This window comes from Betta splendens, chromosome 2 (genome assembly GCF_900634795.4).
Source record: "Betta splendens chromosome 2, fBetSpl5.4, whole genome shotgun sequence".
In the NCBI taxonomy this organism is placed as follows: Eukaryota; Metazoa; Chordata; class Actinopteri; order Anabantiformes; family Osphronemidae; genus Betta; species Betta splendens.
The window spans coordinates 5,216,279-5,231,719 of record NC_040882.2 but is presented as its reverse complement, the minus strand read 5'-3'; the positions used below and the strand labels follow the sequence as shown (position 1 = coordinate 5,231,719).

General features: G+C 45.0%; 1 protein-coding gene across 7 annotated transcripts in view; it reads left to right on the top strand.

The window, feature by feature from the left end:
* LOC114851179 (histone deacetylase 4-like) overlaps positions 1–15,441 on the top strand; it is a 49,586-nt gene that overhangs the window by 17,735 nt on the left and 16,410 nt on the right. For 4 of the 7 annotated variants that reach the window (XM_029142829.3, XM_029142828.3, XM_029142827.3 and 1 more), the window contains 5 exons: positions 1,029–1,097; positions 7,253–7,584; positions 10,008–10,158; positions 11,423–11,546; positions 12,956–13,074. In XM_029142829.3, coding sequence (XP_028998662.1) covers positions 1,029–1,097; positions 7,253–7,584; positions 10,008–10,158; positions 11,423–11,546; positions 12,956–13,074 — 795 coding nt within the window. Of the gene's footprint in view, positions 1–499; positions 1,098–4,745; positions 5,209–7,252; positions 7,585–10,007; positions 10,159–11,422; positions 11,547–12,955; positions 13,075–15,441 lie in introns of those variants that run through there. The other 3 variants (XM_029142825.3, XM_029142826.3, XM_029142830.3) reach the window with 3 other exon arrangements.

The following is a 15,441-nucleotide window of genomic DNA, read 5'->3' as shown; positions in this document are numbered from 1 at the left end:
TAATTGCGTGTTTGTGCATCACACCGATCTTTAAGCCCTCTACTCACAATATATATATGAATCCGATGCATATGATCTATATAATATAGAGTCTGTGTGAAGTATTCAGATCGGTGTGTGGTTGCACTGCATGTCTGTTCCGTCCTCTGTTTTTGCACCGTTTCGCTGTTTTTCCTCCATCTTTCCATTGCTTCATCGTCCTCGCCTTTCCCTTCTTCTCTCTCCCCTCCTCACCTCTGTCTTTCCCCCTCTCCCCTGTTACATCCTGCTCATCCTCGTCCTCGTCGTCCTCCTCCTTCTCCGCCTCCTCCACCACCCTTCTCCGTCGCTCTGCTTTTTATAGCCATGTCTTCCCAGGGCTCAGCAGCTACAAAAGCCTTTTCATGTTGCCACTATAATTACAGCCTACACACTTGCGCGCGCGCGCACGCGCACACACACACACACACACACACACACACACACACACACACACACACACACACACACACACACACACACACACAGGAGCACAGCAACACCACTGTGTCTTTGTGTCTGCATGTGTGTGCGTGCTCTGCATGTGCTGTTATACACAAAAGGGTGAGCTATTTTTACCTCTCTCCCTCCCTCGCCTCCTCTCCATCCCCCCCCCTCATCCCTCTCTGCCGCGGCTGCCAGCCACATTTGCTATGCTGAGCACAGGCAGTATCAGTCGAGCCCCAACATCCCTCCTCTCGCACACTGAACTCACACACGAGCGAGTGAAGGCTGTTCCCTCGGCATCCCTCAGATTTCAGGCTTATTTTAGAGCTCCTCCAGCAGCCAAGCATCTCCGCAAATTCACAGCTCGCTCATTCACTGGTCATGGATCAGACAGTTGCTCAGGTGGCAGAAGCGGCGCCGCGGCATGTGCCGCTGTGCAGATGACCTGAAGCCCACTCACATGGACCGTAGTCTTAACTGACTCATTAGCAGGTTTTGTTGCTGGAAGCTCGTCTCAATGTTGCGGACCATATTTGAAGCAGAGTGCTCTCTCTCTCCAACAGAGGGGATCCTCGGGAAGGAGCAGCAGCTGGAGGTTTTGAAGACATCGGCGCTCAACCACATCCCAACAGGTTGGACTGTGTGCTTGTTTGTGAGGGCATGAGCTTCCATAAACCAGAGCCTCTGTGCGTGTGTGTGTGAATCTACGTGATTTCACTATTAAGCACATCCTGTGTGACTTTGCATGCATAGGTGATCTTTGCAGCATGTGTCCGATACTGCTGATCTTTTATGTCCAAATATAATATCGGCGTGTTCTCATGTTATAGTCACATGCTGTGTGATAATTGTAATTCACAAATATGTATGATCTATTCTCGCTCCCTTTAAGTACAATGAGGAGCAGACGTGTACTACTCAGTCTTATTTTATGCAGGAATCTCATAGAGCCATTTTGCTGAATGGAATGGAAATGCCTCAGTGTATGAGCTCTGTTTGTGAGCTCATGTGTACATGTATCTGTTGTCAGATGCTGGACAGTGAACTAAATATCTACAGCCACAGAAATTATGCATTTTGGTGATGTTCTTACTGCGAGTTACTGAGACACTTCATCAGTCCCACAACAAATCAGCGGTGCCTTTTTGTTAAAATACGTCCCTGCCTCTGAATCCCCATCTGCTGCATATAATCAGTCTTCTCTGCTAAGCGCAGACAAAATATAATACAAGTGTTGCACTGAATTAATAATGGTGTGTTCTATATGTGTGAGATGGTGCAGAGATGAAGCAGCATGATGTAGGTGCAGGAATATAGAAACGAAAGGGGCACAGACGGAGATGAGGTCATCTGAAAGGTATGAAGCAATCTGTCCATATTTACCACAGAGAGCTACATGAGTTTTCTCCTTCAAATAATGAGAACAGCATATTACAGTTTACATCTTTTGAGCAGGTAGATGCTGCTTAACACCCGAGCAGCAGTGAGCCCAGCCATTCTGTTGCTGTAGCAGAACAAATCAACAGTCGCGCTAAGTGCGATCTGTACTTTGACCCAAAGCCTCTCGCCTTTGTCCCAAACCTTTACAGGCTTCACGTGTTCCCTCATGTTGTTGCTGGAGTTATTTTGTGCGTGCCTGCGGCTAGGCTGATAAAATATTGAAATTCACTGGAGTCACTTCATCAGATATTCTCGAAATCTGTTGTCTTGGATACAGAGCTGCCGGGGCCTCCACGTTGGTAGCGCGTGTGACCCAGACCATTTGGATCTGCCGCTAACAGGATGAGGAGAGTGCACCTGTCTAAGAGCATTTAGAGCACGGTGCACTCCCTAAAATCCCTCCACTACAGCTCGAAATAGTTTAGTCATAGAAAATGCAGAAGGCAATTGTTGCACAGTGTCATCTAATCTTAATGCATTCAGGTGCCCGTGGAGACGTTTAAGCAAACTACATGCAGGGCTTTCTTTTGGAATGCAAAGCAGTGGTGGCTGCACCTGCAGGTTGAGCTGAGAGAGTCTAAGTAAAATCCTGAATTTGGTTTCACGCAAAGCCGTTCTGGTTTGTTTTAAATAACAATGCTCTTTGTTTTTATTTTGTAATTATTCATTTGACCCAATGACAAGTTTACAGAGGAGGAAATTTGAGCTAATGCAATTAACTGGCTAGAAAATTCATTAGGAATTCTGGTTTATTTGACAGAATTTGTTATTTGGTCAGTGCTTATAAAATATTAAAGCAGCTCATTTTGGACTGTCACTCATAGATGTCAAGCAATTTCAGAGCCTCAACATATACACAATAACAGATTCTGGATCGTTGCGCTAAAATGCTTATTTGTGCGTGTGTAGGTATGAGCAGTATCATGTTTTTTGCACGTCTCATCATTCAGATGTGGCTGCACATACACTTATCTCATGTTCTGTCTCTAGTGTCTCTGCCCCACATGCAACAATCTCCTTCCCCATTAGCTGTGGCGCTGCAGACTGTTGTATGACGTCACTCAGCCCTCAACAAGTTACAACGTGCTCTCGGCAGAACTAAATTTACTACACCTTGGTCACACCCTCCCCGTTCCTCTACCCTACCCAGACAGACGTCTGTCTAGTTTTGTAGGAGGTCAGAGCTAGATCACAATCAGTCGTTGCCATTATCTTATGATCAGGAAGAGCTCTTGTCGTCTCTAAGAGTCTTGGCTTGCATGGTGGCGACGCTCTAATACAGAGCAGCGAGAGAAAGCAACGCAGGCTGATGTTCACCCAACCGGCCCTAGGAGAGCAATCAGTAAGCCAACCGCAGCTATACGCCGCGATCAACAGATGTGCTACTTGTTGCTCCTCATCTGGCCCCGCTGCTAAATTCACTGTGGAACCCTGTGCAGAAAATCTCCTCCTTGTCACAGCTTAAAAAGAAGATCTCTGCCTCATTTTACTTAGGCCGCTCTGAAGAGCTCTGCTGGACTCAGTATGACATCTATTAAGCCTAAAGAGTGTGGAGCTCAGACAGTCAGACCATGGGATATACACTCGGCAAAATCTCATAGCAGAGACGCCAGGCCCCTGCATTGTCTGGTATAAATAGATCTGCAATTGGAGCCAGAAGAGTCGTGAAGTGCGCCCGAGGGGTTGTAAACAGATTGTGATTTGTTTTGTGGAGATGGAGGGAAGAAAGGTGCGTGGTGGTGGTGGTGGTGCTACTGTGCGTGGAAGAACCTGGAGGACAGAGGAGGTAGATGGCAGAAGGAACCTGTTGAAGGCGTAAAGGTTCACAGATGCTGCTGAAGAACAACACATTAAAAAAACAGGGTAGAATTGTCTTGTAGCGGTGTCTTAAATGTTAAAACAATTTAGTTTGATGCGACTGTCATGGAGATTCCCTCCCTGTGATCCATGCTGAGAAAAGGAAAAGGAATGTCAGGCCTCCACTCTGGTTTCTCTTGCCTTTTGTCTTTGAAGCCCCAGCAGAATCTCACTTGAGATCTTCAAGGAAACACTGACAAACTGGAGTCCTTTTGTGTTGCTGTTGGTATAGTTGTCAGTCGTATAAGACTCCTGGGGGCTCCTACGGTCTCCGTCTTAGACAGCACGTTTGTCTTTGTTTTGGTTTCGCACAAGCGCCCCGCATTGTCGCCTGCTTGGTACAGGTTTGACGTCATGACTTGTATTCAAAGATGGGCCGATATCAGAGTTTATCTGATAGAGTTTTAATTTCAGGTGAAATTGATATGATGAGCCGCACATTGGCTATAAATGCTCTTCACAGCAACAGGGACACAAGCGTGTTTCTGTTTAGTCAAGATTGATTTGTGTGTATTTAGACACTTAAAGGAGTGGGTTGCTCTCTCAAGCAAAATGTGTCTAGCGTTCAGCCTGAGCTGCTGTAAAAATAAGCAGTCCTCCTTGAGCCTTAACACCTCCACACACAACAATTAGGCAAAATTGAAATGTTAAAATAAGTGACTTGTGCAGTGCAGTGTGACCAGGCACAATGAATTAAGAAACAATCACAAGTAAGCACCAAATGCTAATGCTCAGTTTTATTAAGACAGCCAGTGTTTAAATATATGGGGAGCCTCCCTGTGGGGAAAGTCCTTACTCAGCTTCACCTGAAACCATTTGGTGGTTTTATTTGTTTGGGAAATGCGGGCAAATTCCAGACCAGGAATTCGAGCACACAGTATTAAACAGCACGGGAGAGGTGGTTTTTATAAGTGTGGGGGGGGGGGGGGGGGGTGAGAGAGAGAGATGGAGGTGGAGCTACTGGCATAAAGGGTTTTCCTTGGCCTTAGAAGCAAGGAAAGCAGGTTGAGCGGAGAAAGGAGTCGGGAGAGACAGTGAGTGAGGGAGAGAGAAAGTGTGTGTATGTGTGAGAGAGAGTGACGTTGGTTCCTGGAAAAGCAGAGGGCTGCAGAATAAACAGGCTGCATGCCTGAGACTGCCCTGTGATGTCACCACTGGGCCAACGAGGGACGATGGGAGGAGAGAGAGAGCGAGGGAGAGAGAGAGCGAGCGAGAGAGACGCCCATCAGGTTAAAACAGGAGAAGAGATGAGCCAAGTGCCAAAAGTGAGTGAGGAGGACAGCAAGAAGAGAAGTTAGATGAACAGGGAGGCGAGCCTGCTGTCATTCCCTCCTATAGACTGAGAGAGGAAGAGAGGAGGAGGAGGAGGAGGAGGTGCGGGGATAAGGAGGCGAGGACGAAGACAGGAGGCTGCAGAGAAGAGGAGGAGGAGGAGGGCACTGATGGGTAACGACAACACACATTACCCACTCTCTCTGTCTCCCCCGGTTTTGTGTGGTGAGCAATTAGCGCCGCCGATGTGACAGAGATGCCATACGAAGTGCGTTTGTGCGTCTGCGTGCGTCACCGTCAGGCGTGCGAGGCTGTTTGTGTTGTGTCAGGGACTCAGTATCTGTGGAGGAACATTTTGTACGGGGAGAGATGTGTGTGTGCGCAGGTCTGCTCGTGGGCATGAGTTATGGATTTGCATTAGCCGGGATTGGAGCCGCTAGAGCAGTTTTCACTCATAATTACATGGCTGCCGTCCTATCTGTCTTCCCTGTCCTAATACCTGTAAGATTTAGTAATTGGCTTGCTCTCATACTTCCTAAACTAATATTAGATAAGAACTAAGGGAACAAAAGCCATGAATTCATCATTTTTTCACCCAGAAGTTAAACGGTCACAGTGCCTGTTTACATTTGATGTCAGTTTCTCAACTTATCCTGAAGAATTATACGGGGTCCTCCCTTTTTCTGCCCTTCACTCCAGATGCCTCACATTGTTCCTGCACAGAAGGATCTGCGATTGTAGGACGTAGTCTTCCTCAGCAGGCTGACTCTGTCCTTCCCTTCTCTCTCTGTAACCGTCGCAGTTTCTAAAATGAGCTAGAGCTGAGAGCAGCCAAAGGAATGAGTGCATTTCTGCATTTCATTAAATTTTGGGCACCTTGTTAAGTGTGTTCAGAAATAGCGGGACCTCTTGTAGCGGCTTCCCATGGAATAAATTAAAGAGGAAGAAGAAGAGAGCAGAAAGAAAGTGGAATCAAGTCGTCTTATGATGATGTCAGACCTGGAGTCCTGTGGGCTAATTGTCACAGATTACAAGGCCGTGCTGACATATTGTTGCCATCTCCCACATGACAGCAGCCCTGAAGGACCTGTTGCATATTGTTGCTCCGTTCTCCAGTGGTGCAGACGAAACAGCTGCAGGGATGTCTTTCACCTGCTGCACAGCAACACACAGGAGGAAGTGGAGTCTTAAAACCACCATATGGATTTAATTGCCAGTGATGCACAGTAAATGTTAGTCTGCTGATGTTGCGACGAGGGAAATGGCTCACGTCTGCCGCCTATTTAAGAGGCTCTTCTCCAGTGTGTTCTTCCCACTGATTTGTGATGTTTTCTTCCTTCATATAAGTGCCCGTGTAAGTGTACCTGTGCGTTAGGTTGTGGCTCAGCATATTAAGTGTCAGCGATGGCATGTTTGCCTCCGTATTTGCGCGAAGCATCCCTGGCTCTCGCCGCGCTCTGTGTAAACACGTAGGTGAATAATCAGCCAGTCGACTCCTCCTTATTCAGATTTAATGGGGGGGAAGCCACGAGGTTGGAAGGCTTCCTGTGCAGTGATTTGTGGGTGGCTAACCCGGCCCAAGGCCTGCACCGCCGCCGGGTCAATGCCATCTTTGTCAGATGCCGGCGGGCTCCATGCATAGCTGCAGCATCAGTCACAGGCCGTTACGGACGGCGCGAAGGAATCAGCAGCACTGATGGCTTTTATTGCTGCTGATTATTTGTGTAAAGCTTTATTAATTCCCATTAGAATATTCTACACCTTTGCAGCTCTAGGTTGCAAAGTTGTTTTATTATTGCAGATGCGAGATGCGACTGCTCATGGGTTTATGTAAGCAGATTGGTTTTTAATTAAACTCTAAAGCGCTTTTAATCCCTGGCTCTTAAACTGTGTATCAATTTAAAGCTTATTTAAAATCAGCGTATGCTATGAAAGGTGTTCCTAAATACACGTAGTAAGAGTGGATCAGAGTTGATACATATATTGATAACAGGACCTGAGGTTTCGTAGCAAAAGCTTTTTTGACCCACTCCATATTTTATGTCCTAGCATGTACACAATTAATTTTATTCTGAAGAGCTATGGCTGTGGCTGTGTTCACCTAGTCATTAAACAACCATGTCAAACAGCGATTCACCACTTTACTCAGCGCCGACTTCCTGGTCAGAGGCAGTAACGTGTGTGAATACAACTCCTGCATGCGTCTTCTCTCCTGCAGTGGACATCAGCTCGGCGTTGCCCCTGCGTCTCCCTCCAGCTGCCATCCCCATGGACCTGCGCGTGGACCACCACCACCAGCAGCAGCAGCAGCAGCAGCAGCAGCAGCAGGTGTCCTCGCTCTCCCCACCTGGTCAGCTGTCGCCCGGCTCCCTCGGTACCAGCCAGGGCGGCGTGGTGGCGGCCTCTGTGCGCGAGCAGCAGCTGCAGCAGGAGCTGCTGGCTCTGAAGCAGAAGCAGCAGATCCAACGGCAGATCCTCATCGCGGAGTTCCAGCGGCAGCATGAGCAGCTGTCCCGCCAACACGAGGCCCAGCTCCAGGAACACATTAAGGTACTGTTAGGGTTGGGATTAAAGTCTTTGAAGTTCTAATAGTATTTGAAGTCTGTTAACCTTAATGGACAGGCAAGGCATCAGTATGGTTAATTATGCATGGCCCCTTGATAAGCAAGATGATTGCATACATATATTCTTTCAGTGCTTTCAGATTTAAGATCTGTGAATTGGCTACTTGGTCTTTATTTTAAAGCAGGAAATCAGTAATTAAAGCTGCAGCACTACGAACATCCACATAAACAAACACAATCAGATCCGTGCAAAAGAGCAAGGGTTCATTTTTATTTAAGTTCCTCCAGAGACAACAATCTGAGATCAAACCTATTTAAAACTTTACTAAACAAAGTAGAGGCAGCTCTTAATTTGGTCTGCCACGAGATTCATTAACAGAGCAGACTCGCTGAGAGAGAGCGCCTCTGTCAGCCTGAAATTGCTTAGCTTTAAAAATAAAGAGGGAGCAGCGGACAAGGAGGCACTCTGGCTTCATTTACTATAAGTGTGTGTTTAAATTCAGAAAACGTGTGAAAGGCAGACCTTTTGTAGCGCTCGTGGTGTTGTTACATAACTAAACCATGATGCACCGAGTCCTTACTTTAAATATCAGCGTCCAATAATACGCGCGGACAGACTCGCTGCTTTGGAAATGGTAAATAAAAAGGCAGCTGGAGCTGGAGCTGCTGCGCGTATCGAGCCGTTGGAGCCGTGGGATCACATGCTCATATCATAGTGACCTGGAAACACAAAGTAAATCTAGATCAGCACGCCCACACGCTGAAGCTGTAACACACAAGGCCCTGTGAGAGCAGCGGAGCGCTCCTGTGGGGCCCAAGTGTCATATAAAAATATTTGTTCTTTTTTACTGCTCTAATATAAATTGTAACAGGAAGAACAAATGCACTACTTTTCAGCACTTGGGATCAAATGAGATTAGGTTGTGCAGGATCACTTTAGTTTGAGACTGTCATGTGTACCATAGTCCACACTGAAGGTCTTTCATAGCTTTTTTTTACTTTAGTCTCGTCTTTATTGCTTCAGTCTGACTTCCTTCTTCCTTCTTGTATGTATTTTTGGCTCTTCTTCTATCAACCTTCCTTTGCTGCTTCTTCCTTTTCTCCTCTTTTTCCTTCATTTGTGTTTTCATACTCATCATTTCTTCCTTTTCTGTTTTCTTACTTCCTCTTTTCTTGTTCTTACTTTCATTCCAGTCTTGTCTTGTTTTTTTTACTGTTTATTCCTGTTTTCTTCTCTTCCTTCACTACCCTTTCCACTTTTGCCTCCTTTTATTATTTCTTTTCCTCTCCTAGTTTCTTGTTAAAGCTTGACTCCTGGTGAGTCTCTGTTGTTGGGTCTCTTTGTGATGGTGAGGTGCAAGTGATACGAGGGGCCATCTGGCCTGTGGTGGGGTTGCAGGACCACTCAGGTGGAGGCTAGTGACGCACATAGTGAGCAGGGAGGCCCGGCCTCAATCAGGCCCATTCACAGCCCCTGTGTACACACACACACACACACACACACACACACACACACACACACACACACACACACACACACACACACACACACACACACACACACACAGTTGTACAGGCACTAAAACATACATATCCTCTCAAATGTCAGCAAACACACTGTCACATACATGCCCAGTCTACTGACACACTAGGAGCAGCGCATTGAGCTGTATGCACACGCCAAAATGTCAGCAAGAACACATTTCTCACAACTAAACGCTCATAAATTGAGACACATCCTGAAGCTCCTGAGAGGATTAGTCAAAAGAGAATGTTTGTGTGACTCGTTTTGTGTTTGACTTTGTTACACTGAGCCTTCTCACCCACTCAGACTCCCATCCCCAACACTGACTGATACCCAGCAAAACAAAACTCCGGGTTGGAACCTGCCTCACCTTCCTCTCACCTTCACATTTATTCATTCACAGACTGGTCTCATGGTCAGACACAAGTGCATGCTGCAGCTACCGCCCGTCTAGTTACAGTACTTAAAAACACCGTCAGGAGTTGGTTACGCACAGTTACAGTAAACTGATCAAATATTGCCATTGGGTGTGTGATGATAAGGGGCAGAGGGGTGGTGATTCCTATGTGCGTTACAGAAAGCTGATTATGTGGCTGGATGAGAACAAGCACAGAAAGCCGTTCCTATTTATTGTATATTAAAAAGATATTAAAGAGCAATTTGGACTTGATTTGTTGCCTTGGGTCCTCAAAATGCATTAAGACTTTGACAAAGGTGAAAGCTGGTTTCTGTGTGCGCTTGTGGCTTTTAATTGTTGCTCCGATCCACAGTGACTCACAGGGAGCAGCGAGAGTCTACACTATTAAAGGCGAATAGTGTGTAATGGCTTCTATTTTTACTGCTTTTACCGACTCCGATGATTGTGATGGGTTTCTTTTCTGCAGCAACAACAGGAGCTCCTGGCACTGAAGCACCAGCAGGAGCTTCTGGAGCACCAGAGGAAGATGGAGAACCATCGTCTGGAGCAGGAGCTGGAGAAGCAGCAGAGGGAGCAGAAACTGCAGTTGTTGAAGAACAAGGAGAGGGGACAAGAAAGTAAGTTAGCACCATGTGACACCGAGCAGCACTCAAAATCCTAGCTGTGGTTGCTACAGTAAGTTGGTCTACTAGGTAATGGCCTTTGGAAACAAAGGATACTAACAAATATATGCAAAAGCACCCAAAGTGCAAAAATACACACACGTTTAATCTAAAATATCTCCCAAATGCAGTCAGTGTGACATGTAAATTCAGGCCAGAGAGGTTTTTTTTCTCACACCTAGTCACACATTGAAGCACTAAAGGACATGGATAAAGCAGAAAGCTAACGGATAGAACCTTGTGTGTTGCTTGGCTGGTTGGCTATGCTGTTTCTTCCATTAGACTTGAACCTGATACTGCTGCTGTCTAAACATATTTTTAAAGCTTTTTGGACACCTCCATTGCTGCACATGACAAAGAGAGTTGTTTCCTGTCTCAGCAGTCAGACTGTTGGTAGCATTTGGCAGGGGTCCAAACCAGTTTGTGAAAACTCTTCATTCAAGACGCTCCAAGGTTGAAAGGACCATTGAGATCTGTATTGCATGTCTGAGTATTTCCATTTTGCTTGGAGAACCTGTGTATTTACTGTGGTAAACGAGCTGTATTAGCCAGTGGCCTTGGTTAAGCCAAGTTATTACCGCTGCATGCTGGATGTCTCTCAACAGTTCATTGAAAGCGAGTGGACAGGAGTCCTTGAGAGCAGTTTACACACTATATGGAAAGTGGTTACAGATCAGGGCGGCATGCGTGCAGGCAGAGTGTGTGCGTGTGTGAGAAAGGGATTGCACAGTATTTTTGCGCTCACATGTACCTGCGCGAGTGCGCTCCGTTGCCTCAGAGCCCTCATTTTTCATAGTCTTTTGCACCGTTTTCATTTCTGTTCTGTATTATACTTCATAAATGGATTCATTGTTTTGACTCTGATGTCAAAACATATTTAGAAATTGCTTCTTCTGTGCAAATAAATGTAAACCAATGTAAATGTGATATTAATTAAGTATTACTAGTAAAGTAAAGACACCTTGTCACTTATGGGTCAGTTGTGCAGTCAAATACTTGGATGGAAACCTCCCAACTGTTTTTAGAAATGCTACACGTATCTGAACACCTGTACAAAAAGATATTTGATCATATTTACATTCGAACTTTAGAAAATCTTAATGAATAGAAGGTTACATCTGTCTTCTGATCTGAGCTTTTTGTTCTGTTTCTTGTCTGGTTATAGTTTTGTAGCTAACACTAACTGCAGGGTGAAAATGTTCTCTGCTTCACCCGTCAGGTGCTGTAGCCAGTACTGAGGTGAAGATGCGCCTACAGGAGTTTGTTTTGAACAAGAAGAAGGCTCTGGCCCAGCGGAGCCTCAACCAAGGAGGTCTCCCCAATGATGCTCCCTACTGGTACCGGTAAGTAGCGGTGCTGCAAAGTAGATTAAAATCTTCTGCGTAGCTGAGGAGCTCATTCTATAGAGATCTCCATTGACACTACCAAGCTGGGAAACAATTAAGTATCCTGGCTCTAACAAAAGCAGGCTGGCGGTGTTTCTAAATTTGGATGTAAATTCGCCTCTGACAGCAGATGAATAATGTATTGGTTGTGTCTTAAACCCTCACCTGCCACTCTGTTTGAGCCTGACTGAGGGATGGATCAAGCAGCATTACCAAACAATGATAGGACTTGCATGCTCACTCACACGCATACACAGGGAGCAGGATATTGAGACCTGATGATAGGGAGGACGATGAAGGTTCAGCCTTGAGTGTTTATAGTAGCATCTCCGCAGCGGTTTGCAGGTGTGCACACTTGCTGTTTCCTCCTTGTTACCTTGTCACATGCATTCAGTGTCTTTGAGTAGCTGGGATTCTGTATGTGCTGCATGACGAGAAGCATGTGAAGAGAAAGGTCAAGTCTATATAATACAACATCTGGGTGTATCTGTAACATAACTTCATACCTCTAGATTTGCTAGAGGTAGAGAAAGTATTCACATCTGCTACTAATGTAAATATCATATTACTATAAAGTATTTATCCACAATATGGCTCCATTTTAAAGTGTGGCCAAAGTAAAGAATTATGATTCTCCTAGTTTATAAAGTCTTGAGGTGTTCAACCTACGATAATTTGTAATTCAAAATCAACATTTGTGTGTTATCCGTGCAGTTTATAAGAAACCCTTGTACCTGTGTGCTACACTACATGAGTAAATGCACTTAATAACCTCCACATTACTGTACTGTAGCACAGCAGAGGACATACCATCTAAATGATGATGTCCATAATCCTGTATTTTAATAAAACACATAACAAAATAATAAAATAAAACCACAACATGCAAATACATACTGTTACATAATCTTGATGTGTGACCCAGTGAAACACCCACAAGTGTTGACTTTTAGCAGCTAGAAGTGATACAAAGTGTCTCTTTCTATATCCCGCCTCTCCATTTCTGTGTTTTCTCTCCCTAATGTACATTTTTTTTCACTCGTTTGGACTCGTCGGCCCCCTCAGTTTTTGGAAGACGAGAGTGTGTGCATCCGCTTGTCAGGAACATGAATTTGGGCCAAAGCCAGCTCGGCTTAACTTTTCCTACAAATGCCACCTTATTCTGTCGGCAGCGAACAGATGGCAGCACATGTCTGAGGCCGTGCCAAGGGATTTGTGTGGTGCTTTAATCATACACATCTATAGCTGATGTGAAGTTTTGCTACTTTGTTGTGATTAATCAATCAGTCACATATCAGTGTTTGGCTTTGTTTCACCTGCTTTTGATATTGGTGCCATTTTTACCAATGCGTCTTCTTGTTCTATAGCAAAACCCAGCACAGCTCGCTGGACCAGAGCTCGCCTCCACAGACTGGTGTGTCCACCTACAACCACCCGGTGCTGGGTGTCTACAACCCCCGGGATGACTTCCCACTGCGAAAGACTGGTACATCACACACGCACGCGCACACACACACACACACACACACACACACACACACACACACACACACACACACACACACACACGTGGCAGTGCATAGCTGTCTAGACGCTCCTGTGCATGAGAGGATTGCACACACACACACACACACACACACACACACACACACACACACACACACACACACACACACACACACACACATTTAGGAACTGTAACATTACAGTAGCTGCTATGCAGACTCACGTCTAGCATAATTTAGATGGCATCAGAACTCTGCTCCATTAATCACAGCCACACTGGGCTGTCAGGGTCTCCCAGCATCCTGCACATGAGAGAGTTAGAGAGCGTGTAAGTGTAGGTGGTTCAAGAGTTCAATAGAGTGAGAGAGGTTTTTACCATTTAAGCACTGCCTGTTTTATGAGACCTTAATGCTGCCTTAAACTTTTACATCATTTTCTTAAGAAAGCTGAACTTGATGTTGCCTTTGTCAATAAATCACAGTTGTTTGATATTATTGCATACATTTTTTAATTGGTGTTCCAAATCTGGCTGCCTTTCTACTATCTGCCTTTCTACTCTACTTAATTAGTTTGATAATTGCACATTAAAGTTAAGGGGCTCTGACAGATCTTAGTCAGTGTCAGCTGGGATTACCTTCTCTTGCAGTTCAACCGTTACCTTTGGTGTTCTCCAGGGCTCTGTTCTCTGACTTTTATTGTTTTCAATTTACACTCAACCTCTGGGTCAAGAAGTTCATAAATGTAGTATTTTATTTCTCTGTAATGACAATGAGACTATTTTCAGTGCATTTACCCACTAATCTGGCGATCATCAAGGCAGTAATTTCATGTATATGCTAATACATTTTATACCTGCTTGGATACAGCAAATAGGATAATGTTCTTATTATAAACACAAGGCAAATAGGGTTTAAAGTGATTTGAGTTCTTGCTTTAATTAATTCCACACACCTGTAATACATGTTTCAGTCTGCTCTGTTGACTAATTAGCTGCTATACTGTATCTTTTACAAACACAAAACATACAGTGGAGAGATTTTAAAGAGTACATTTATTTTTTTTAGTAGATGACAGACCAAAAAACTGTATTCTAAAGATGGACAAAGGTTTTTGAGAGCTGCAGTCGACTTAAGGCTTTAGGTCTTAACACAGAAGCTTTTACAGAGTAAAAGCAGCTTTATGTTTTTGTCAGGTGTGTGTGTGTGTGTGTGTGTGTGTGTGTGTGTGTGTGTGTGTGTGTGTGTGTGTGTGTGTGTGTGTGTGTGTGTGTGTGTGTGTGTGTGTGTGTCTTTGTAAAGTGTGAGTGGTATGTGTGGTGGTGTAGCCATGAAGCAGCGGTCATCTTACAGTGCAATTATTCACTTAGTGCAGCGGCAGGCAGCTTCAGCCAGCGCTCCAGGCCTGTTGACTCTGAGCTTTCAGGCCGCTGGATACGACAGCAGATAGACCACAGTTGACACCAGCCCACACCACCACATTCCACCGTGTGAGAGCAGTATACAAAGAAAAAGCGCTGGAGAACAGGAGGAAGTAGGAGACTGTTGAAAATCGAATGTAGAAGAGCTGGTGAGATGTGAAGTAACTATAGGTGTAATCACCGACATACACAGAGAATGGTAAAGCGAAGAGGATTCAACCTACTATCCTCCAGGAGTCTGGTGGGTTCAATGACTATTTAAAAGACCTCAAAACACTTTCCTTTATGTCAAGGCAAACATTTGAGGTGGGTGTTGGAGGGACCATTGGTTTCTCTGTAAAAGCAACAAAGTAGTTCAGAAAATGAGAGCTGAAAATAAATATTTGAAAGAACTCCAGGAAATGACACAATTTTATCACCCACCCAACAATCCTGCTCTGTAAAGAGAAAGGTATTCCAAGGAATTGGAAAGATTGCAAAGAATAAAGAGATTGTCCCTTAAGTTGTATATAGCTGAGTACGGGATGGCAGAACGAGGGGAGAACCTGTGCCACCCTGATATTTGCCCACAGCAATGACGTGTTTTGTGGGGTTTACTTATGGTAATGCCAGCTCGAGCGAGGTTAGAGGCTCTTTTATATCATCGCCCGGCCATAAAGTAACAGACTGGCACCCAGGGCTCCCAGCAACAGTCAACGGGAACAACAGCACTCTTTTGTGCATCTCCCATGTTACAGTTTAGCGATTTAGGTCAGCTGATACTTTCGCTCATGCCACATTGTAACCAGCGTGACGACAGCTACTTTGTCATAAATACCCCAGAAGAGCAGCTGGCATTTGTTTACAATGCTACAAACAAACTCCAGAGTGTAAAGAAATTGAAAAGCTGTTGCTTCAAAATCTAATATCCCGAAAAACTGAGTTACAGTC